Source organism: Nilaparvata lugens, chromosome 1, assembly GCF_014356525.2.
Source record: "Nilaparvata lugens isolate BPH chromosome 1, ASM1435652v1, whole genome shotgun sequence".
In the NCBI taxonomy this organism is placed as follows: Eukaryota; Metazoa; Arthropoda; class Insecta; order Hemiptera; family Delphacidae; genus Nilaparvata; species Nilaparvata lugens.
Genome location: NC_052504.1, coordinates 32,459,179 through 32,483,910, shown reverse-complemented (window position 1 = coordinate 32,483,910; position 24,732 = coordinate 32,459,179). Strand labels below are relative to the sequence as shown.

The window sequence follows — 24,732 nt, the reverse complement described above, 5'->3', positions numbered from 1 at the left end:
TAGCCACTAATAATCCAAATATATATATATATTAAAATCTCTAGTATTTAGTAGATTTATTTGTATCGAATATATATTTTTATCTCAGGGTGCAAGATTCGGCACCTGACGGAATAGGTAGAGCCATTCATCTAGTGAATTAGAACTATAATAAATTATCGCAAATTGTATTGCAAAAAATTAAATATTATATGCATATGTTTTAATAGCCTAGATTTCGTACTTCTTTGATTTAATAGAATTTCTAAAATATTGATCTATATTTTGCTTTCAATAAATACCTTTAATACTAATTTTACTTGCGCAAGTATTACTCTTATTAATTTCTCAATTTATAATAAAACCCTTTCGGCGAGCTAGCTTTGATCATCAGATTAATTCGAAGCACTAGGGCGCCCATCACTAATTCAAATTTAATCACTCACGTGTCGAAAATCTTCTTGTAAGCCGCCGATGTCGATCCAACTCCATGTGGTCCGGGAATATGGTAGCCGGAATCGTCTCCTCCAAGGGGTTATAAATTTAATTAAAATGAAAATGACTTCTGCTTCACAATAGCATCACGAAGTCTTTTAAGAAATTTAATAATTTACTTTAACTTTAACTTTTACAAAATCATTAGTAAGGTACTTCGCTCTAAAATATTTGGGGTCCTCTTATGGTGGCATTTGGCTGGCGAGTGCTGGTTCTTCCTTCTCAAGTTTTACAGATCCTCTTTCCGACTTTCAAATTAGCATAAAATTTAATATCTTAGTCCTCCGCCATTAGGTTCAAATAGATCTTACAAAAAATACCAAAATATTGCTTAGATTATATGATTAATAATTTCTTTGCATTCGAGCCATATCGATAACATAGATTACACAAATTTTACACAAAATCTAGTACATTTATATAAATATATAGAAATATTTTTGAACTGGCCTACAGTTGCCGCCTATTAACTGCCGTTTTACTATTGGTGCATGCAAATTTTATTCGGTATTCATGCGCCTGGTAACTCTTATTTCCTGAATACATTAAATTATTTTTATTTGGTTTTTTATTTATGCTCTTTGCATGCTAGTTAATATTCTATACATTAATATTAATTCTATGCTACCTAATAATTAGCCACGTGGACGGGTGTTTTTTCATATTGCACACCATCTGATTGCAATAAAGCTCTGCCAAGGGGTTTTGGTCAGATTCTACGTTCCTCGGTTTGATCGATCTCTAGGTCACCGATCCGTGAATACATGTACATAACCTCAATCTTCAAATATTTTATATAATAATCTATTTATGAGCAATAAACTTCCTTCAAATCCTTTTTAGGTTCTTGTACCATTTAGCCAGAATAAGCTGATGCTATCTAATCTTAGTTATTATCTATTTGGCGATATTAGCCAGTTACTTTATTTCAGACCTATTACTGTTTCTGTTAGGGCTTTTTGTCTACCCAGATTTAATATGTTACACGCGCCCCTGGGTTTGAATTCAAAATATTTGAGAATCACAATGTTTTTAATGAAAACCCACCCTTCAATACATCGATATACACTATACTTTATTTATAAATTATACTCTCATACTTCTATCACAGTTCGCAGACATATTTGCTGCATCTCCTTTATACCTTTATCAAATACAATAACAAATTCTCCTCCTCAACACACATAAAATATCATAAATATAAACTTCTAAACGTACTCCTCCTGACAACACTTAACATATAGTAATTTTTAAATTCGCCGCTTGCAGGGCCGCCAACCTAACTACACACATTTCATAATTCTCACAAATGATTCCTTTTAGACAATAATTTCGATTCACAAAACTTCTGGGCTTATATCTTATAGTATTTCTTAGGTCTTAATATAAATAATTTTCTATACATCAGGTACAATACTTTTCTTTTGCTAATGGCTCTTTGGTTTTGGTAGCTGGTATTCACTTTAAGTCTTTTTCAGGTAACAAACGTGGCATAATTAAAAGTAATAAATATAAAACATATAAATAAATATATCGACATTAATAAATATAATAAATAACAATAATAAATAACTTTTTGGGTACAGTATTCTTTTTATAAACATATGTTCAACAGACGTCACATATTTGATTTAGGTGGCTTTGCTCAGCTGGTCGCTGTTCTACATAATTTGCTGTCGAATTTCATAATTATTAACCTAACTGCTCAATTTTTTCTCTTAAAAAGGTAATTAACAAATTTTAATTTTACTATCCCCGCTTGTGTCCTTTTTTAGTGGATGTAGCTAATTTAATTACACATTTAAAAATTATTCTTTTTCTTATTGCAGGCTTCTAACGGTTGGAAGGAATTAAAACATTGGATTGTTGCCATGCGGTTCTATGCCAAGATTAAATTTATTAAGGAAGGTTAGTAATCGGTTTGATAATAATGTTTTCCTTGATTTCTTATCATATTTATTTCAAATTCTGTGATGTGGTTTGTAGAAATTTCGTGGCTTTCCCGTATCTTTTGGTTTTCTGCTTGTAGCTGTTGTAGGCTGGCTAGGTTATCTGCTGTTGATTTGTGAGGCTGTCCTATTGATAATTTTTTCATCATAAATTTAAAGCCCTTGTATCTCGTGTATTCTTTCAAATAACTCCTTGTTCCTTTAATAATAATTTCTTTTAATTGATCCAAAGTCTTCCATTTATTTTCTTTCAAGACTATCCACTTAAATTCATAATAAGGCTTCATCATCATAATAAACAATTCAATAATATAACAATTCCAATCAACACTAATAAATTCTTTCAACAATAACATGGTCTTAATTATAGCATCACTTTTCAATATTATCACAGCCATCATAACAAATATTAAACACCATATCCAAACATTTATCATCTTTTCAATAGTATAATCTTTAATCATATAATATCCAGGTACTTCCTCTTTCTTAATATAATTCCTTATTGCTCTTAATTTTATCAACCACTTTCTGTCCATCAATCTCCACAAGTAGTCCACTTTATTATTGCCCATGCACGAATCCATAGTAGTCCTATCAGTAGCTCCAGTTTTAATCCATTCATTCAATCCATTTTGCCGGTCACATCGCTGATTTGCCCTCTTGAAGCGAATGTGCCGCGGATGCATGCTCTGTTCCTGTTCTCCTCGGTGTTGGTTCGATGTCCTCTTCGGGCGTTTGAACCGTGCATGCGGCCGGTATGCGCGCGCGTGGTTCCTCCTTCGTCGCTTCTTCCGCCTCCGGGCCTTGCGATGCATGTTCTTCTTTCTGTCCTGTAGTCTGTCCTCTCGGTACTGATGTCGGTCGGGTGTCCTCGGGCGCCTCCGTCTCCGGGCCTTGCGGTGGTCGCTCCTCTTGTCCGGTAGTCCGTCCTCCCTGGTGTCATCCTCTTGGTCCTCTATCCTGTGTTCCTTGGGGTGCCTTGGTGGGGTCAAATGATGTGCGGTGGCGGTCTCTTGATGCGCGAGTGTGACGTTCAAAGCGGGTAGTATGGTGACGGTCTCCTCTTGGCAGCTGTTTGTGTTCTCTGGCGGTGATGGGTCTTCGGCGGGAAACAATATACTTAAAATGGGTTGATGTTTGCGGCTGGCTTTAATTGCATGGTGGGCGGCGGTTTTTGATGGTAGGCTGTCTTGTATTGCTATATTAGGGGTATCATATATTCGTAGGTTTTTAGCTGTAGTTTTCTGTATATCTGGTGGCGGGTCGTTGGGTGTTGGGTTCCGGGTTTTTTGTTGATTCAATCCTATTGCATGTGCTAATGTATAATTTGTACTTACTTGTTGAGGTGGCGGTTTATAATTTCGGTTGTAATTGTTTTGTATGTGATTATTATGTGAGTTTAATCGGTCACGGCCATCATAGTGATTCCTACGATTGCTCTGCTGGGCATAGTGGTTGGTTGTACGATTTTGAAATTTTTCATTATTCCAGTTACCATTTTGCCTGTGCTCATAGCGGCGTTCAAATTGAGGAGCAGATCGGTAGCAATCATATGATACCGGTTCATAATTTTGGCTGTTATACTGACTAAATTTTGAGTTATATTGATTTTGTGCGTATCTCTGGTCTGAACGGTGGTTTGATATTGCCATCACAGACTGTATGCCATATAAATGATTTATCAGCTGCTTGCAATCAGTAATGGGTTGTGTGGCGAGTGCCATTCTAACTTGATACGGTAGCTTCTTTAAAATAATACTTGCTAATGCCGATTCATTAATGGGCTCGCTCAATTGAGAATTTTTAAACTGTAGGGCAGCGACGAAAGTGGTACATGCACCGTCTAAGTTAGGGTTGAAATCGCATGATATAATGTCCGCTAGCACGTCCAACTGTTTACTTCTGCTCCAATACTGTTCCAGGAAGACAGCTACAAACTCATCCAATGATGTAAATTCATGGGCTCTACTCCGAAAGAACATCAGGGGTTCGCCAATCAATAAATTAGTCAAACGGAGACGCCAAAAATTCCAAGAGGTAGGTGCAAGAGTTTGTACTAATTTTATCTGATCAATGAATGGTTGAGGTTGCAAATGGCGATCAGTATTATCAAATTTTCCTAGTCCTTGTAATATACTATGTACGTTGAGGTTGTCTGTTTGAATCCCTTGAGGTTGTTGTTGAATATGATTTTCCAATGCTATTATTTTTTCCTGTGTTATCTGCCATTGACTATTATGTGTAATTTTATTTGCGTTTATTTCTTGATTTAATTGAGTCAGAGTGGATTTTTGAATTAGTAGAGTTCCGTTTAAAGCTTTACAGGTTTCTGTATTTTGGTTGATGCTACCTTGCAGTTGGTTCATTTTTGTGGACATATTAATCTGTTTATTTTGTATTTCTTTAATACTGTTAATATTTTTGTCAACTGTAGTTGTTAAGGTTTGATTGGCAACGGTAATTTGTTTGTGGATTTCTTGGTGGCAATCGGCCTTAATGTTATTTGTTATATCCTGAATGGGTGTAGTGATTTGTATGGTTAGGTTATCTATCCTTTCATTGAGTTCACATGTAACCGTATCCAACCTTTCCGATAATCCTGCCGTAACTTTATCCTGACTTTCTTTTTGTAGGGTTATCATTGCTTTTAATTCTTCCCTATGATTCTCTACTTTAGTTTCAATAGTATCCAACCGTCGTTCTACTGATTTTATAGCGCCCGCTGTCTCTTTCATGCCCTGTTCCATTGTTTGCTTATTTGCCTCTTTCATTTCCACATTCTCTTTTTTAATCTCCTGCATCATTTTGTCCATTGTGTTTTGTAGCATAATATTGAACATACTGCTAGTTTGTTCCATCATTACCTTTTGAAAAGGATCTAGCTCTGTGACTGAAAATAGACTTTGTTTGCTCAGATGTGACTCGGCCTCTGGAGATGCGGGTTCGGCAGGCTGCTCCTCGCCCCCTTCAAAGTTGATCTCTACTATCCGTTGATTCAATGGTGTGTCAGCGGCGTCGATTCGAGTGGATGATAGAGGTTGCAGACCTGGTGGATCGAAGACTATCGACCCGACGCTTCCTGGTTCCCTTTCTCGTGGCGTATTGGCATCTACCGTGGTGGGGTTTGATGTGCTTGGAGTCGACAAAGTGGGATCTGTGCAACCGCCGTACATATATGAAACTTCAGAGTTTGCGGGAGTGTGATTCATTATGTCAAATATGATAAATGCTAATTAAACAGTGACAAAAATGATAAGCGAAGATGCTTAAAAAAGAGACACAAACCGGGACTTACAGTGAACAGTGATGTGTAAAGTGTTTGGATACTCTTACAACAAGGTATTTATACTTAAGTTTTTTACAATGCTCTAGCGCCCCCAATGTTTTGTTGATTTATTCTTGGCTAGTTTACAGGCTGCGACTTATTTTCCAACCGGCTTAAACACCTAATATATTTTTGACTAGAAAGTAATAGCAGTTTAGGCTTATAAAATATAATCTCTCTTATAAACATGTAATTTTTCACAGTACTAATAATATAAAATTTTCTTTAAAACATATAATTTCTCTCTATTTAAAGCTCTTGTTTCCCCAAAAAGTAATACAAATTTCCCTTCGCCAGTTTTCCTCACAACTCGTATAAGTTATCTATAATTTTCAATATGGTTATTGACTTAATTTCAAATAATTATTCAATGAGCTTGGCTCTCATCATCAGTCCCACGTTGGTACGACATGTCTTTGTGTCATATCCGTGGCCTATCACGTTGGGCGACATGTCTTTGTGTCACGTTATTCTTTATATTTAAATAACGATTAGCCTCCTGCTTGGCATCAGTCGGTAAAGCATGAGATTTGATATAATTAGGTCGTGGTTTTCTAATAGTATTCAGTCTTAAAAAATCTTGATAGGCCTAGATATGGGCTTCTCCAATAACTCTTGTAATTCAATAAATAATAAATATATATATAAATGATACTTATACTATAGAGTTGAGGAATAAAAAATAAATTGCACACCATGAAAGTTTCATACATATATTACATAAATAATGCAAAGATCAGTCGAGGCAAAAAATATATATAGAGCGATAAAAAAAAAATAATATAAAAATAGAACAATAATTGAAATCAATAAAAATATCACAGGCTAACTTTATATTCTAGATTTATGGCACGAATCATTACCATGTGCCTTTATCTTAACATCATATGCATTCTGTTGCATGTAGCTGCGATATGCGCTTGCTAATACTTGTCGACTTGGATAATTCAATCAAAAAATGTGTGCTCTAAGATCAGCTTGATAAATTAGCCACTAATAATCCAAATATATATATATATTAAAATCTCTAGTATTTAGTAGATTTATTTGTATCGAATATATATTTTTATCTCAGGGTGCAAGATTCGGCACCTGACGGAATAGGTAGAGCCATTCATCTAGTGAATTAGAACTATAATAAATTATCGCAAATTGTATTGCAAAAAATTAAATATTATATGCATATGTTTTAATAGCCTAGATTTCGTACTTCTTTGATTTAATAGAATTTCTAAAATATTGATCTATATTTTGCTTTCAAATAAATACCTTTAATACTAATTTTACTTGCGCAAGTATTACTCTTATTAATTTCTCAATTTATAATAAAACCCTTTCGGCGAGCTAGCTTTGATCATCAGATTAATTCGAAGCACTAGGGCGCCCATCACTAATTCAAATTTAATCACTCACGTGTCGAAAATCTTCTTGTAAGCCGCCGATGTCGATCCAACTCCATGTGGTCCGGGAATATGGTAGCCGGAATCGTCTCCTCCAAGGGGTTATAAGTTTAATTGAAATGAAAATGACTTCTGCTTCACAATAGCATCACGAAGTCTTTTAAGAAATTTAATAATTTACTTTAACTTTAACTTTTACAAAATCATTAGTAAGGTACTTCGCTCTAAAATATTTGGGGTCCTCTTATGGTGGCATTTGGCTGGCGAGTGCTGGTTCTTCCTTCTCAAGTTTTACAGATCCTCTTTCCGACTTTCAAATTAGCATAAAATTTAAATATCTTAGTCCTCCGCCATTTAGGTTCAAATAGATCTTACAAAAAATACCAAAATATTGCTTAGATTATATGATTAATAATTTCTTTGCATTCGAGCCATATCGATAACATAGATTACACAAATTTTAACACAAAATCTAGTACATTTATATAAATATATAGAAATATTTTTGAACTGGCCTACAGTTGCCGCCTATTAACTGCCGTTTTACTATTGGTGCATGCAAATTTTATTCGGTATTCATGCGCCTGGTAACTCTTATTCCTGAATACATTAAATTATTTTATTTGGTTTTTTATTTATGCTCTTTGCATGCTAGTTAATATTCTATACATTAATATTAATTCTATGCTACCTAATAATTAGCCACGTGGACGGGTGTTTTTTCATATTGCACACCATCTGATTGCAATAAAGCTCTGCCAAGGGGTTTTGGTCAGATTCTACGTTCCTCGGTTTGATCGATCTCTAGGTCACCGATCCGTGAATACATGTACATAACCTCAATCTTCAAATATTTTATATAATAATCTATTTATGAGCAATAAACTTCCTTCAAATCCTTTTTAGGTTCTTGTACCATTTAGCCAGAATAAGCTGATGCTATCTAATCTTAGTTATTATCTATTTGGCGATATTAGCCAGTTACTTTATTTCAGACCTATTACTGTTTCTGTTAGGGCTTTTTGTCTACCCAGATTTAATATGTTACAGCTGGTAAGCCTACTTTTACAAGTTGATTTATTATTTATTCTAATCATATTTTACTCATCTGAAGTGTTGAACCATAAGAGAAACATATAAATTGTGAATATGTATGATTACTTTCATCGCAGGTGAGTTTACAGTTTGTTTTATCCCAAATAAACATTGATGGTCATTATTATGACCAATCCGAACTAACAGTTGCCCAATTGAAATTCAACATAACCTCCTATTTTCCGTGGATCAAGATGTGAATATATCATTTTAGAATATATTCCAATACTGGGAAATGATGAATTAGGCTATTATTCATTGTGTTAAAGCACATCACTTCCCTCAAATATTTCTTTGCAGCCTAATATTTATGTGTATTTGATATTGATTTGAACCATTCTCCAGACTCTTGATAACAATGGGATCAAATCTTGTTAGCTCCTTCAATGAAAATGAAATTGGAATTATTCTCAGAAAATTTGACATTTAAATTTACTAGATAGGTAGCATTATTTTTCCAATCTACTCTGCTTTTGAAACCTAAACCTTTTGAAATCTGATATTAGCCTATAATTTTATGAATCTTGAACAAGCATTTTTATTTCTGTTTACAGGCACTTCCACCCAATATCATCTGGAGCATGATGCTAATCAAATCCTTGACATCATTGAAACTGGAAATTTATCTGACTTGGAAGAATATCTTAGTGATGGTGAAGATACGGAAATAGCATTACCAAATGTTTCCAACAGTGCAAATCGAATAGGATGTGATAAAGATGGCCCAGACATAGGTAAACCTACTGAAGCTGCTGAGGTGAGTGAAACTGATTATTTTCAGACTGATGTAAATCCAGAACCTGATATAACTCCTAAAAATAGAGTGAGATGGCGTAGAACACCGTTTGTGCCACCAAACATTGAATGGAACATTCATGAAGAAGACTCTGATGAAGACTCCTTATTGTTGACACCTGCCCAGTATTTTTCAAAATACTTTAGTGATGATATTTTTGAGGCATTTGCAGTCAATACAAATCTCTATGCACTACAAAACAATGTAGCTAACTACAAGAACACAACTGCTGCAGAAGTGAAATCTCTATTTGGTCTACACATTTTTATAGGTTGTTTGAAATTCCCAAGAGTAGAATTATTTTGGAGTAAGGAATTGTGCATCAACATCTTTCCAGAGACGATGTCACGAGATAGATTCTTCAAGCTACGCACTAATTTACATATAGTGAATGAATTAGAGATTCCAGAAAATAACAAAGATCGTTTATACAAAGTGAGACCTCTGTATGAAGCAATTAGAAATCGATGTTTGGAATTGACTGTTGAAGAAAGTATTTGTATTGACGAACAAATAGTACCATTTAGAGGAAATTTGAATATAAAACAGTACATAAAAGGCAAACCCAATCCATGGGGTGTAAAAATATTTGTACTGTGTGGCAAGTCAGGCCTAGCATACGATTTTCTTATATACCAGGGAAAAAATACTGGCTTGAATGAAGACAATTTGAAAAGGTATGGATTTGGAGCATCCGTTGTCCTCCATTTGGCACAGCGAGTCAGTATGCCAGGCCACAAGCTGTTTTATGATAATTATTTTTCATCTTTCCACCTTTTACAGTTGCTAAAATCCAAACAGATATATGCTGCTGGAACTGTAAGAACAAACAGATTCCAAAACCCACCACTACTCAGTGACAAAGAATTCAAAAAAAAGGCTCGTGGAACAAGTGACGAGCTGGTGACAATGGAAGGTGATATTGTTATGGTGAAATGGATGGACAACCACACTGTTTCATTGGCTTCAAATTTTGTTGGCACTGGAGCTGCTGATGAGGTAAAGAGGTGGGATTCATAAAAAAAAACAGTACGTAAATATATCTCGTCCAGAAATTGTCAAACTTTATAATCATGGAATGGGCGGAGTAGACCTTATGGACCAAATGATAGAACTCTATCGAATCTACATTCGTTCAAAAAAGTGGACACTTCGAATGATCACCCATGCTATGGACTTTGCCCTTGTGAATAGCTGGATGGAGTATAGGCGAGATTGCCAGCGGCTTCAGATTCCACAGAAACAAATTCTTGATCTTCTCCACTTCAAGATGAGAGTGGGTCATTCTCTAATCAAAACAGGCGTTCCCGTTTCAAAGGTGAAAAGAGGAAGGCCCAGCTCAACGCCGGACGACCAGCCACCAACAAGGAAGCCGAGAGAGAGAGAAGAAGTTCGCCCCATCCCAGATGTTCAACACGACTTGGTAGACCATATGCCTCAAATGGATGGCAATAAGGATGGATTGCGCTGCAAGTACGCAAAATGCCAGAAAAGGACTCACGTCTACTGTGACAAATGTAATATTCATCTTTGTTTCCTGGCTGGACACAATTGCTTTGCTAAGTTCCACAGGAATCAATAAGTAAGTTGACTACCTATAATAGGGGTATTCACAATCTTTGAGTTATCGAGTGAGTTATTTGTTGAGTGAGTCGCTATTGAAGTACATTAGAAGAAGATTAGATTCAGAATCAGCTGCTAATTGTTATATTTTATCACTATAGAAAGTGACTCAACAAATAACTCAATAGCACAAAGATCGTGGATACCCCTAATGAGGAACATTATTCTTTTACTTTGTAATTCTTCAAACTTATTAAAATTTTATTACTTGGAACTTTTCAATTCTTTTTTTCATAATTTGTTCTCAAATTTTCCATACTAAATAACTAGTAATAATCATGTTTGAACTGTAGAACTAGTAATACTCTTATTTGGTAACATATACTTGTGACTTGGCATAAGCTCTTATTTTTGTGACTACTGGCTCTGAATGGTCATATTTATGACCAGCACTAAAATAGGCCTAAAATTCAAAATAGGGTTCTGAGACTTGATATACACTTAAAGGTACCTATTAATAGTCGATTGAGCAAGAGAAAAAATTTTTGTAGCATTTCAAAAAAATCCAGGTCTGAAGGGGGGGAAAAAGTGGTGGTGGTGCATTTTCACATGGCTCATAGATGCTGCAATACAGAACTCATGGATTCTATTCAAACAAAGTGGAAGAAAATGCACTCAACTTCAATTTTGCAGGGTACTAGCTCAAACCTACCTAAGTCAAAATGCTACACCTTTTTCGAGACCGGGTCCTTCCATTGTCCGTCCCATAAAATCGTTGAGGTTTGATAATAATAGTCATTTTGTGAAGAACACTGTGGATGGATCTTGCCGAAGATGTGCTGGAAGTAACTGCAGCTCAAGAGTACGCAAAATGTAACGTTGGCTTGTGTATAACGTGCTTTATTCCATATCACACTGTGTGAAAGCAGTGAAATTGAATAATATCTCTTCAATATTCCAATATTCGTGTAATATCCCATATAAAATAGTGTGAAAATAAATGGTTTGTATGATAAAAATGTTTTTTATTTATAACCAATTCTGAAATGATCAACACCCAGTGGTTCCATATGGTACCAGACAAAAAATGCCAATATTGTTCAAACTAGAGAAAAAAAAACATAATTTTTTTCCTTTATCATTTATAAGAAGCCATGGGAGTTACATTAAGCACAGTAAACAAGATTATATTGAGAAAAAATAATTCTGGGCTTTCATGGGTTAAATCCAAAGAGTACAGTGACAGGGACAAAAAGGGGGAAGCGTACGAGAGATTGGTTGAAAAGTTCAAAGAAATAGATGTCAAAGCGTGCAGGGAGACAGTGGTGAAGAAAAACAATTCTTTGAGAAGCGTTTATCGCAAAGAATTGGCAAAGGTAAACAAATCGATTCGATCTGGGGCTGGAGAGGACGAAATTTACAAGCCATCTCTGTGGTATTTCGATTTGCTGCATTTTGGTTCAATGAATGCCACGAATTATTGGCCTCAACAGAATACGCCACATCAAATCAGAATGCAACAAAATCTTTCTTCACAAGTTGGACAATACTACTCCTTCTCGCAGCAGCCGCAGCCTATGCCACATAACTACGCCCCAGAACAAATACCTCACACTCAGGAGTATGAAACAATTGGGAAAATTTCGGCAGTTTCATGAATCATCCCACAGCAAGGTGAACAAGATGTACAGACACGCGCCCACAAAGCCCCTGCCCACTCTCCCGTTGGAACCTACTTGTCATCATTTCAACCAAACTGAAGTATTCTTGTGTGCATTTCTATTGCTTACCATAATAACTTTCCTACAATAATAAAGTTTATAATGTTCAATTAAATAATAAATCATTTATGGAAAATAACAATATTTCTTACCTTCAAGTAATCCTTCTTCAGTACCTTGTAAATAGCTTCACATGTTTCGGGAATGATTTCACTTAGCAATTGTTTTGATATAATTGTTGTGAACTCCAGGTCTTTGTAACTTCTGCCGGTTGCCAAAAATCTTAAAGTTGCTGTTAGCCTTTCATGTGGTGATATTGCTGCTCTCATACAAGTATTTTCTTTCTTGATATGCGGTGTCACTAATTCCAATAAGTAAATATACGTGTCCATGTCCATTCTCAAGTAGTATCACCAATCATTAGGTTCGTCATGTAATTCATGCAATAATCTTATATGGGAAAAGTCCCGCCTTTTTAAAAGCCGTTTCCGTGACCATTTTGAACGAACGGTTCCTCTGATGTGTTCCAATCTTTTTTTTTTACAATACAGCAGGCGAAAATTGACCACAGGAGAACCTCCTCCATGGCGATATCACACAAAACTGAGCGGAAAATACAAGACTGTACCGTCTGGATGCTCAAAGTTGCAATGGTTTCATTCCGTCTTAAAACTGCGCGGATTTAAAACGTTGTGTAAAATGGAGCGTCTGGACCGGCCTTATGGCTATGAAAAAAGGGCTCATAAAAACATGGCTGACTTCCATCTCCCTAAAAAGGGCCTATACAAGCATTTAGTAATATTTAATTTTCTGCACAATTATTGAGATGAAAAATTTATTCACATGATATGATAAAATTACATGCTGTAATATTGATAATAACATTTATGCATAGTTTTAATTATAATTCAGGTATGATCATGCCAACACTTTGGAAGCTGTATTCTCAGAACTTGTTTTTCAGACTTAGGCCCTTTTCACATCGAACGTCTCAATTATAGAATTATATTTTGTTTGTTAAGGTTACACTCAGAAACTGCAGAGAAAGAAATTGTGGAGGAACCACATCCAACCAATGTAACTGTAGAAGATGTCAGTGTACCATCTACAAGCAAGAGTGTTGTCACACTGGAAGTGGATATATATTTCTTGAAAAAAGAACTAGAAGAACTCAAAAGGACAAAAACCGTCCATTAAAGATTCACCTATTATATGATTTGTGATAGTGATAAACTGGTATTAACCAGTTACACAGGTTTACCCAACAAATCAGTTTTTAATATTATATTCTATGGTTGTGCACAGCTAGTGAGATAACTTATTTTCTAGGGTGGGAAGTCACAATAGTTTCGTATTTGTGACCAACTTCTGATGGGACTGATGAAGCTGAAAAGAAATCAAACTCATAAGGAGTTTGCTTTTCGATTTCAGATAGGTGAATCAATGGTGGCAAATATAATAACTAGGTACTTGGCTAAGCCAAGTGGCTTCATGTACTGCATGAAACTATTTTTTTGTCATAGTCATTCAATTCCAGCTGTTTTACATCCATGAAATCAAGCCGGTAAACAGCTGATTGTAGAACAAATAAACATATGATTCTCATTACAGTATACTATACTGTAATAAAATCATATGTTTTCGCCACACTGCACAGAAAGCCGCTGTTTTCCAGTCCCTATGTAGATCTGAAAGACCTTGTTCGCAGACGACTCTTGTCTGACGTCAGAAAAGGGTTTCTTTTCCGGTCTAGGCCAGAAAGTGGTCACTTTCCAGCCGCTCATGGAAGTCCGTAGTTAATAAGACATCCGCTAGATCGGGCGAGTGTCCACATTCTTCATCAGCTGAAGTCGCCATGATTTCAGTTCGAGTTTCCAATCAGACTAATTAAGCATTCGCTTTGCAACCAGTTTTATTCAATTATTTATTGTTGATTAGCACATTCCAAATTTTCAAAAATGCTTGAAGATGATGACGCCCATGATATTCCAAGTGAAATTTTAAAAGAATCTGAAATCCTGACTGCAAATCTTCTACCACTAAAATCAAGAGATAGGTACAATAACAAGTATTCTTTTTTTGTATTCTTTATTTATTTTGTCAGCAATACCTGTAGTGTGGTGAAAAATATCGTTCGCACCACAGGCAAAAATGTTTTCTTGGCTCTCAATCTTTTCTAGTCCTCGGTCCTTTTATCAACTACAATCAAGAAATTCCTGATTCGAAACTTGTAAACTAGATTATGTTTATAGAATGCATGTAGTAATGTCAGCACAAGCAGGTAATGTTTTCTGTTTCACAATTATTCTTTTCTATATTATTATGACAAAAAATAGTGTAAGTTACTTGGACGTGAATGTCTTTTGCAGTGCTCGAATGAAATTCTAGTCTCGGGTTACGCCTCGACTAGAAACATCATTCTCGCCTGCAAAAGGCCTCTTCCCATCCTTCTTACTTAAGATACTATTGAGGGATTGATGAGAAAAATGTACCTTCTCTATTACAGAGTAAATCATGCCTTCCTAATGTTTTTCGGATTTCAAATCCTGTAAAATAATTATTGACTATACAGAAGTGTAGTATGCAGTGCCAGCATTAATGATTAAAAAACAATCAATATACAGCAATTACAAGCATAGATACACTCTTAGGGACTTGACGGGGTTGCTCTCAATGGTAACCTTCTTGAGCAACCTATATGGTGGATCTACGTCAGACAAATGGATTTTTAATAAACAAGATTGTTCCAGAAGGTGTGAGTGTCAACATTCCTCCTTTTCTAGAAACTCCCTAGTTCACAAGAGAACAAGCTCTTAGAACGAGGAGCATAGCAAGAGCTATATATCTCTGTTGAACTTGCCATTGGTCATATTAAAGGCTATTCTATTTTGGAATTCATTCCACATAACTTGATTTGTTCAACTTGATTTTTTGGTAGCAAGGTGTGTTTAGTGTGTGGGACATTAACAAACTTCCAATACCCATTAATAGAAGAAGTGGAGGTTTTCTACAGATGTGGAGAAAATATTTTTGAAGAAAATGTGTCTTCAGAATGATAGTCTCCATGTAATGTAGCAAATTACTTCAACATATCGTCAGTGTTGATCAGCAACATCGTAAATCAAAAAATTGATACTGAACTGAAATTGATACTTAATAGCATTTAATTATTTATGCTCTTTCAAGCATAGGACTCCATAATTTGAAGCACCGACAAAAATGCCTGTACTCATGTGCACAGCAGCTCATAATCTTAACCAAGGTTTTCTAGAAAATCATTATACTATTAATATGTATGTCAATGGCTCAACAGCCCATGAAGGGCTTAGGCCTACCATCCTAAGCAACTGGGGTTGCCAGTTTCATATTCACTCTACTATAGATCCCTCAGTTAGTTCAATAAATATGTTAACATTATTTGATTGGGGTCAGTTGTTTGGAATTATCCGTTTTCAGGATGTTGAGGTGCTCTGAAATGGAAAGAAGGAAATGTAGAGCACGAGCATCTATGCGCCTCGAGGAAGGGGCTCCGACTTGTTCACTTGTGAAATTATTATTCTAAGATCAGTCATCTGAGGTGTTCATACTGTTGGGAATTTTCAAGTGAGTTTATAAGTGATACTACAGTTCCAACTTATGGAAAAACTACTAATTAGCATTGTTTGATCTGAATAACCAAGTGAATAACATTAATATTACTTGTAATTCGTTGTTTCTGTCCCTATAAACAATTTTTGGAGGGTTCACAAAGTAGTAAACATGGAAACCACAACCCATGATGCTTCGCAAATCTAGACACCCGGCCTGACTTTTACAGAATTTTTGAGTTTAAGTGAGGGTAATTTTTAAGGTTGTTTCGTTTTTCAACAGTGATGAATTATAGCGGTGAATTATTTTCTAAGTGAATGTTTAAAATGACTGACAATAATATTGATGACAGTTTTGTTAGTGTTTCTGATTTTATCACACTGTGCTTCGATTTACAACAAATTCAACCCCTTCCCAAATCTCCAATACAAGAAGCATACTACTCAAGGCAAGTGGGCTTGTATTGTTTGTGTATAGTTGTGATAGATGAAAAAAGCCCAACATTTTATCTGCGGACAAAAGATCAAGCTGGTAAAGGGGCCATCGAAGTTTCTTCTGCATTTTTGCAGCATCTACAGGGTCTAGAACTACCTGAAAGTGTCGAAGAGATCAGACTATTCTGTGATGGGTGTGGAGCACAAGATAATAATAATTTTCTTCTGCATACACTCATGCACTTCTTGTTGAAAACCAACTCTCATGTTGAGACTATTCAAGTTACCTACCCAGTTCGAGGCCACAGCTTCCTGCCTGCAGATTGTGTATTTGGCCAAGTTGAGAAGCTTCTGAGGAAACAACCAACTGTAATCCACAAAGAAAATTACATCGATGTTTACAAAACAGTTAGAGCTGTTAAACTGCTTGGAGAAAGCTGGCATCTTTTTGACACTAAAATGCTTTCTTCAACACAACATGGCTGCTTCAAACGCCTGACTGGAATTGCAGATTGTAAACGTATTATACAGTAATAAGAATAGGACATGATCACAAGAAAAAAAACTCTACAAGTGAACACCTTATCAAATTTCATGTTTGACTCTGATGTGGAACCATGGAAAAATCTTCAGAGAAAAGGTTGGACTGTCACCAGATGTGCTTCAGTTGAACTACAAGAGTTACCACAAGATGTGGACAAGCTACTCCAACAAATCTTTGGGAAGGACTGGAAAAGAGACGAAACTTTCAGATGGTATTTCAATATTGTAGAAAACAAAAATTGAGGTAGAGGACACTTCGCCAGGGACTGTGCTACCCAACACATGAAAGGATGTAATAAATTTAATAGGAGACCAATTGATAGAAAACATGCTTTTACCATTCCAGAGACTCAAACAACTTAGGCTAGTTACACACACATCGATTTTTGGTCGTACGATATTTTACCGTCACTATGAATTCTATCAGATTAAACGGAACTTGGCAAACATCATCTGTTTGAAATCATCTGTTCAATCTAATAAAATTTATAAGGACGGTAAAATATTGTACGACCAAAAATCGATGTGTATGTAACTAGCCTAAGTCAGCAGAAATTCTATCTTGTGTGTGGAGACCCACAGCATTCTGCTTATGCTTGTAAATACAGAGTTCAGAGTCCAGTCCAGGATGGGAATAAAGTTATTCATTTACAATCCATCAATGATGATAGACGTAGATGGACCCCAAATGAATTGGGGCCGGGGGTTTCCCCAGCTTCCCGGCCACCAAGATTAACCTTTCGGCGGGCGCGCAGCCTCACTGCGTGCGGCATTTCCAGTAAAGTTTGAATTTTGGCGGGAAGTAGTGGGAGAAATGCCTTGGGAGCTAGATGTAATCCTAGTTCACTTTATTTCCGCTTGGCTCGCATGAAGAAATGTCATAGAATAACTTCCTGTCAGTTGTGTTCAGTCATTCAAAGAGAGGAGTCAGATTTGCCGCACGGAGTGAAGCACGCGCCCTGTCACAACACTACACCAACCGCATTCAGTGCTGCAGGCGCCTGCTCATGTGAGGCTTCAAGATCAGCACCAGCAATGATGTAAGTACAATGTATTTTGACTGTATCAACGTGGGTTTTTACCTATTTTCTAAACATAGAGACTAAAAATTCCTTGTCTAACTAGTAAGTAGTTAGAGGGGGGAATAGGTGGGAGGTAGCAGGGGTGAAATTTATTCCATCTCCCAACAGTGGCGGATCTGGAAATTTATTTTATGGGGGGGGGATTGAACCAGGGCCGGACGGGAACCCCTAAAATACCGCTGACTTTGAATTTAGAAAGGGGCTCACCCCTATATTACTGGACTCTATAGGCTATTCAAGTTATTTCAAATTCAGTGATTTTATTCAATTTTATACAAAAATGTCACTAGGCATAAATATAGAGAATGTCTTGCTATTTCTCTTGCACTAAGAAATTTTTCTAAGAAACCTTTTATAATCCCAATAATCCTGAAATAAAATGAAATTTTCTCAAGAATAATACAGATTCCCTGCCATTTTTCCTAAAATGAGACTAGTGGCAGTTGATAGGAATGAATAAGTATCTAATTTGAGCATCATAATTTTCTTCAATCATTAGAACAGTCTTCAAGAAATTCTTAGAAGATATCATTTTTTAACATATTTTCGCTATTTCCACCATCATTTTGAATCATATATAGCATATTGATGGAATTTTCAAGGTCACATAAGTTTCAGCTAGGAATAATACATTTAGTTATTGTTTCAAGTAGGCTATTCTGTTCACTGGGGCGTGAGTAGGGCGTCTGTTCACAGACGTAAATGGTTTTGAGGAAAGTAACTTCAACCAGACCAGGGAGTTCGAACTAATTATATTGGTAAAAAATTTATATTCTCAAATAAATTTCTTTAGATATTTTGGGGGGTTACAGCTCGAAACTACCAGAATTTTAATTTGAGTTTCAATTTTTTCAGGGCACGTTTTGTACGAGATGAGGATATTTCCCAGCTTCTCCAAGAACTTGAAGATGAAGAACGAGAGAATATGGACCAACCAGACAGAGAGAATATCGACGATTCAGATATCGCAAATGAATTTGAGGATGAAATACTTCACCACCAACTTACCGACTCTGAGTCTGAACAAGAAAATGAACAGGTTATGGACTTTGAACATCCTGGTGCTCCAGAATCAGATGATTTTTCGTTTTTTATAGGTAAGGACAAAGAAACTATTTGGTGCAGCAAACCAGTATCGTCACAATCTAGAACCAGCGCAAAGAACATTGTTAAAATCTTTCCATGTCCTAAAATATCTGCCCGAGACACAGCCACAGAATTGGACGCGTTTTTGAAAATTTTTGATTTGAATATGATTGGCTCCATAGTCGATAATACAAACATCTTCATTGACAATAAACGTGAAAAAACCAAGTATTCAAGAGAAAGGGACTGCAAAAATACTTGTCAATCAGAAATACTCGCTCTAATTGGGGTGTTGTTCCTCATTGGACTGAAAAAAGGTAAACACACTGACTGTCGTGAGTTGTGGGATGGTGAACATGGAACAGGAATGCCAATTCTTCGTGCCACTTTCAGCTACAAGCGGTTTTTATTTTTACTGCGCTGTCTCAGGTTTGATAATGTTCATACTCGAAAGGACAGAGAGAAGACTGACAGGATCGCAGCAATACGAGATTTGCAAACCCAATTTGTTAACAACTGCCAAAATAGTTACAATCTGGGTGAGTTCGTCACAATTGACGAAATGTTAGTTGCATTTCGGGGGCGTTGTGGTTTTGTGCAATACATACCAAACAAACCTGCAAAATATGGACTAAAATTCTATGCTCTCTGTGATAGCAAAACATTTTACACTTGGTCTGTTGAGTTGTATTGCGGTAAACAAAAGCCAGGTCCTCACTCAGTGTCAAATAAGGCGATTGATGTTGACAAAATAAATTTTAATTATTGTAATGATAATATTTCTTTGAAACAATCCTTTTACCCATGAATAAGACGCAACTTTTGCCTTCAAAAACCAAAAGTTTGATCAGCCTCACAAAGTGCGGCGCGCGCCCACTCATGGGACACCAAAGGGCGCGCCCGCCGAAAGGTTAAGGGAGTACACAGTTCCCAGTTTATCAACAGCCAAAAGTGGAATCTTTTTAAAGATAAGGATTGGCAAACAAGATAAGAACATGTTGATAGACACTGGGGCTGAAGTCAGTATCCTCAAGGAGGCTATGACTAGTGAATCAATGATACTAAGAGGAGTGACTGGAGACATTATAAAAATTAAGGGAAAACAGAGAGTGGATTGTGAGGCTGCACATGTGAACATCATGCATACATTTGTGGTGGCAAACATTGATCTTTATGGAACAACTTCACTGCCGAGCATGTTCCACCCATATTCTGTGTCAAGCCATGAGATTCCGTTTGGGATCTCAACTTTAGCTATTTTCAGTGTATGTGAGATCCCAAATGGGATCTCGGTAGATGTTGTTTCCAACAGCTCTGTGATCCCGTTTGGGATCTCAGTAATAGTGTTTCTCTTCGTTCCAAAGAGATCATTTCCCCAGCTTTAAAACGATGTACTTGGCTTGAAAAAATGTTGATTCTAAAAAAAGATATTCATATTTGAAAATGACTTGATTTTTCCATTTTTCACAATTTTTTTTCAGTTGTAACAGTAGTTTTTACCCAGTAAATACTTTCATAAACTTGATCCAATATGATATATTGCTTGTCACTTGGCCTGTAAAGTTCTAACCTCTTTGGATCATGGAAGTTAGCATAACCTAGAGTTGGTACCAGCTACAAGAGTGTTTGTTTACAGTACAGCACAAAAAGAATAGTTTGCTGTTATTTATTAGTTAACAGTTATTATAGCAAAAGTAATTTTATTAGTTATCTATCAGGTAGTAGTTTTTCAGCAAAGTTATATTTTATTCGTTTCAAAATGGAAGTTGATGAAATCTATGATATTCTAATGGGTAGTGATGACAAGTTCTCCAATGGAGATGTGGATGATTTGGACAATGATCCGGACTTCATTTCAGAGAGAAGTAGTGAAAGTGAAGATGAATCCTTCGCCAATAATGACAATTTAGGTGATAATAATAATAGTGATGCCAATAATGATATAACCTGGGACAATGATGACTCAATTCGTAACCAGTTCGATTTCAACCCTCAAAATTTTGATGTGCGTGTCAACCAAGATCTGTATGATACAATGAGTGAGTGCAATCCATTTGAGTACTTCTCCCTATTTTTTGACGAGGAAATAATAAACCAAATAGTCACAGAGACAAATAAATATGCTGACAAGTGGTTGTGTGAAAACAGTGCATCTGAATTTTCAAGAATGAATAAATGGACACCAACAGATACATATGAGATTCAGGTTTTTTTTGGTATCATAATTTGGATGGGATTAGTGAAATTGCCATCAATTGCAAGTTATTGGAGCAAATCAACAATATTTTGCAAAAAAATTCAAAGTTACATGTCAAGGAATAGGTTTGAGTTGATATTGAGAAATATCCACTTTGTTGATGAACTGTTACAACAAGGACGTTTACGCAAAATAGAAAGTTTTTTGGACTTGATGGTGGCAAAATTCAACTTTTTTTCGACCAAAAAGAGATTTGGTGATTGATGAGTCAATCATCCCTTTCACTGGGAGGTTGCTCTTCAAGCAATTTATTCAGAATAAAAGGCATCATTATGGAGTGAAAGTATTTAAAATTTGCTCTCCTCCTTGTTATACAGTTGGAGTAAAAGTGTATGGTGGTAAAGAAGCTGGCCAGCAGAGAAATTTTACGAAGAATATTGTAATGAAATTGATGGAACCTTTTTTGAATTTTGGAAGAACATTATATACTGATAATTTTTACACCAGCATAGACCTTGCTCATGAACTGAACAAACTCAACACACACTTGACTGGAACATTACGTTCTAATCGAAAGAAGAATCCTAAGGAGTTGGTCAAACAAAAATTGAAGACTGGGGAAATTGTTACTTTGAAAAGCTCCACGAATGTCATGGTGACAAAATGGAAAGATTGGCGAGAAATTCTAATGCTCAGTACTACAGATTCTGCTGAAATGATAGAAGTCAGGAAAAGGAATAAAATGATGATGAAGCCTTCTGTCGTTTTGAGCTACAACAAGGGCAAAGCTGCTATTGATTTAGTTGATCAGCTGTCATCCTACAACTCACCACTAAGGAAATCATTGAAATGGTACCGGAAGGTGGCATTTGATATGATTTGCAATATAGCTGTAGTGAATGCTCATCACTTATTCACCACTGTCAACTGCAAGAAAATGTCAATCACAGACTTCAGAACTTCATTAGTGAACTCTCTGATCAATCAGAAGAAGCCAGAGTGCGACCCACCGATCAATGTCATGACCAACAACCATGAACTTGTGAAAGCAAATAAAAGTCGTTGTGCACCCTGCTACCAAACATGCAGCTCAAAATTTGGGAGGAAATATGCCCAACTACATTCCAAAAAACCCCGAACAAAGTGCTCCATATGCTCAATTTACTATTGCTCAGACTGTTTTTTCAGAGAACATAAAAGCAGAAAATGAGTAAGCACAATACTCAATTGATTCAATTTTTATTATTTTGATGGACTTTTTTAAAATTTGTATTGATTTGTCTAGTTTGCATTAATTTGTATTGATTTTTCAATTTCTATTGATTCTTCCAATTTGTATTATAATAAAATCATTCACTTTTCCAACCCATACCTCTTGATTGAGCTGTTCAACTTCCATTTGACCCCTAATTGTGAAAACTTTAAGAATAAATTTCAAATCTGAATAATTCACAAACGTAGGATATTATATTGTTTATATCTAGATTAAAATTCAGATAGGATGGATGACATAAGAATACTCTTGATTGAATTCAATTGTTTAGAAGATAATCTGGTATAGTATTCTCAAACTTAACAATACCGGGAGGCCATGAGATCCCAATTGGGATCTCAGGTTTAAAACCTTGAAAACAATCAATTTTCCCTAGGATAACTGAAAATAGAGTAATTTACTATGTTATAATTAAATCAACATAATATTATCATCATGGCCTGTTGGTATTGTTGGTTGAAAATAGCTATGGCCCAGTAGTCATACAAGGTGAGATCCCAAAAGGGATCTCATGGCAGTGAAGTTGTTATGGAGATGGATTAATAGGCCTTGATGTACTGGATGAGTTGGGAGCTGTGATTAATGTTTGTAATGGTGATGTTACTTTGCAAGGAGTTTATGCTGAAACGGTAAGTATAAGAAAAGGAACAAAGATGGTATCTTTATTATTATTCAATGGACCCAATTTCACAATTATTTACTAAAATATTTCCCCATTTATATAAATGATTTAGAAATTAAAATATTAATGTTAAATTCAAAAAATTGAGATGGTATTGATCATGATAACTAGATCAACTATCACTTAGCAGTTAACAAACATGATGTTCTTTATACAAGTTTTGATCTGGAATCAGTGACTCCATTGAAGTAGTACTTTTTGTCTGTTTTCGCAGCAAAGCCCTAAATACTACCTAGAAACCCACACCTATAGTGAAGTCCACGTTATAATGGCAGTGGAGAAAGATGGGCGAACAGCGTTGTCGATGCTCTGCCTTGTTAATGCCTCCTATAGAGGTTGGCTGACAGCGGTATATCTGATGTAATATTAACTGTTCATTCTTGTTCAAAATAATCAATTTTATTTTATTGTTCATTTTTCAATGATGAATAATTTTCATTATAGAGACTATTTATTTTGTTAATGAATTATATTTCTACATTGTTCAAGAATGATCTGGCAACGTTGCGGGGCTCACTATAGTGAGGTGCACGTTATAATGGCAGTATTTGACATTGGTGGTGCTGTTCTTGTCTATCATTTGACAAAGCAGATAGCGATTTTATCTACCTCCAAAATTTTACCAGATCGTTTTTCAATAATTTAGAAATAAAAATTCACAAAATATTCTATTTCAATTATGGAAATGTACCATTCAATCATTGAAAAATATAACTTGAGGAATAAAATTAAATTGATTATTCTGAACAAGAATGAACAGTTACATCAGATATACTGGTATTAGCTATCCTCTATAGAAGGCAGTGGCAAGGCAGAGCAACGGCAACTATGTTCTCCAATCTTTCTCCACTGTCGTTATAACGTGGACCTCACTATAGGTGCGGGTTCAGTATGTTGGGCAAACAGATTAAATTTATTAGTTCCATTGAGTCACCTGATTCCTGACCAAAACTTGTATGAAAAACTATCATGCTTGGTATCTGATGAAATTCCTTAAATTATAATTGAAACCTTTGTACTGTATTATTATTCATCACCTGAACTTAAAGTTCTTGTGGGGAGTTGCCTTTGTGAATAAATTGATCGTTGATATCTGGTATCATTATGAATTCCATATCATTTTTTCAATTCAACATTAATATTTCCATGCCTTTTTGCTGGGTTGACACTTTTTTCTAATTTGTTGCAGGCTGTTGAAGGGCTCAACAAAGCTATCCACAACATGGAAATTGACTCCCACGACAACAATTCAGAGCAGCTGGCGGCATGGAAACCACTGAAGAAGCCGCCCAACAAGAGGGTGACAACAAAGAGGCTGTTAAAGAAGAGGAGGGTATGGAACAAGCCATTGACGAAAATGAGGCTAACGGAAATGAAGATATCGAACAGGAAAATGACGGAGAGGAAGATAATGATCCGAAAGATGACGATGAAGAGAAGGAAGAGGAAACAGCGATGATGATGATGATGAAGAGGAAGACAGCGATGATGATGACAGCGAAGACGATGAAAAAGACGAGG

General features: G+C 35.9%; 2 protein-coding genes across 4 annotated transcripts in view; one reads left to right on the top strand and one right to left on the bottom strand.

Moving 5' to 3' along the window:
* LOC120350884 overlaps positions 1-12,356 on the top strand; it is a 53,967-nt gene extending 41,611 nt beyond the window's left edge. For both annotated transcript variants that reach the window (XM_039426034.1, XM_039426041.1), the window contains exon 2: positions 11,826-12,356. In XM_039426034.1, the coding sequence (XP_039281968.1) occupies positions 11,826-12,263 (438 nt within the window). In that variant the 3' untranslated portion in view covers positions 12,264-12,356. The remainder of the gene's footprint in view (positions 1-11,825) is intronic.
* The window catches only part of LOC120350882 (protein ANTAGONIST OF LIKE HETEROCHROMATIN PROTEIN 1-like), a 121,774-nt gene that overhangs the window by 13,504 nt on the left and 83,538 nt on the right, over positions 1-24,732 (bottom strand). Inside the window, exon 1 of one of the 2 annotated variants that reach the window (XM_039425997.1) lies at positions 12,479-13,939. The exons of the other annotated variant lie outside the window; for it this stretch is intronic. Coding sequence (XP_039281931.1) covers positions 12,479-12,724 — 246 coding nt within the window. The 5' untranslated portion in view covers positions 12,725-13,939. Of the gene's footprint in view, positions 1-12,478; positions 13,940-24,732 lie in introns of those variants that run through there. 2 annotated transcript variants of the gene reach the window in all.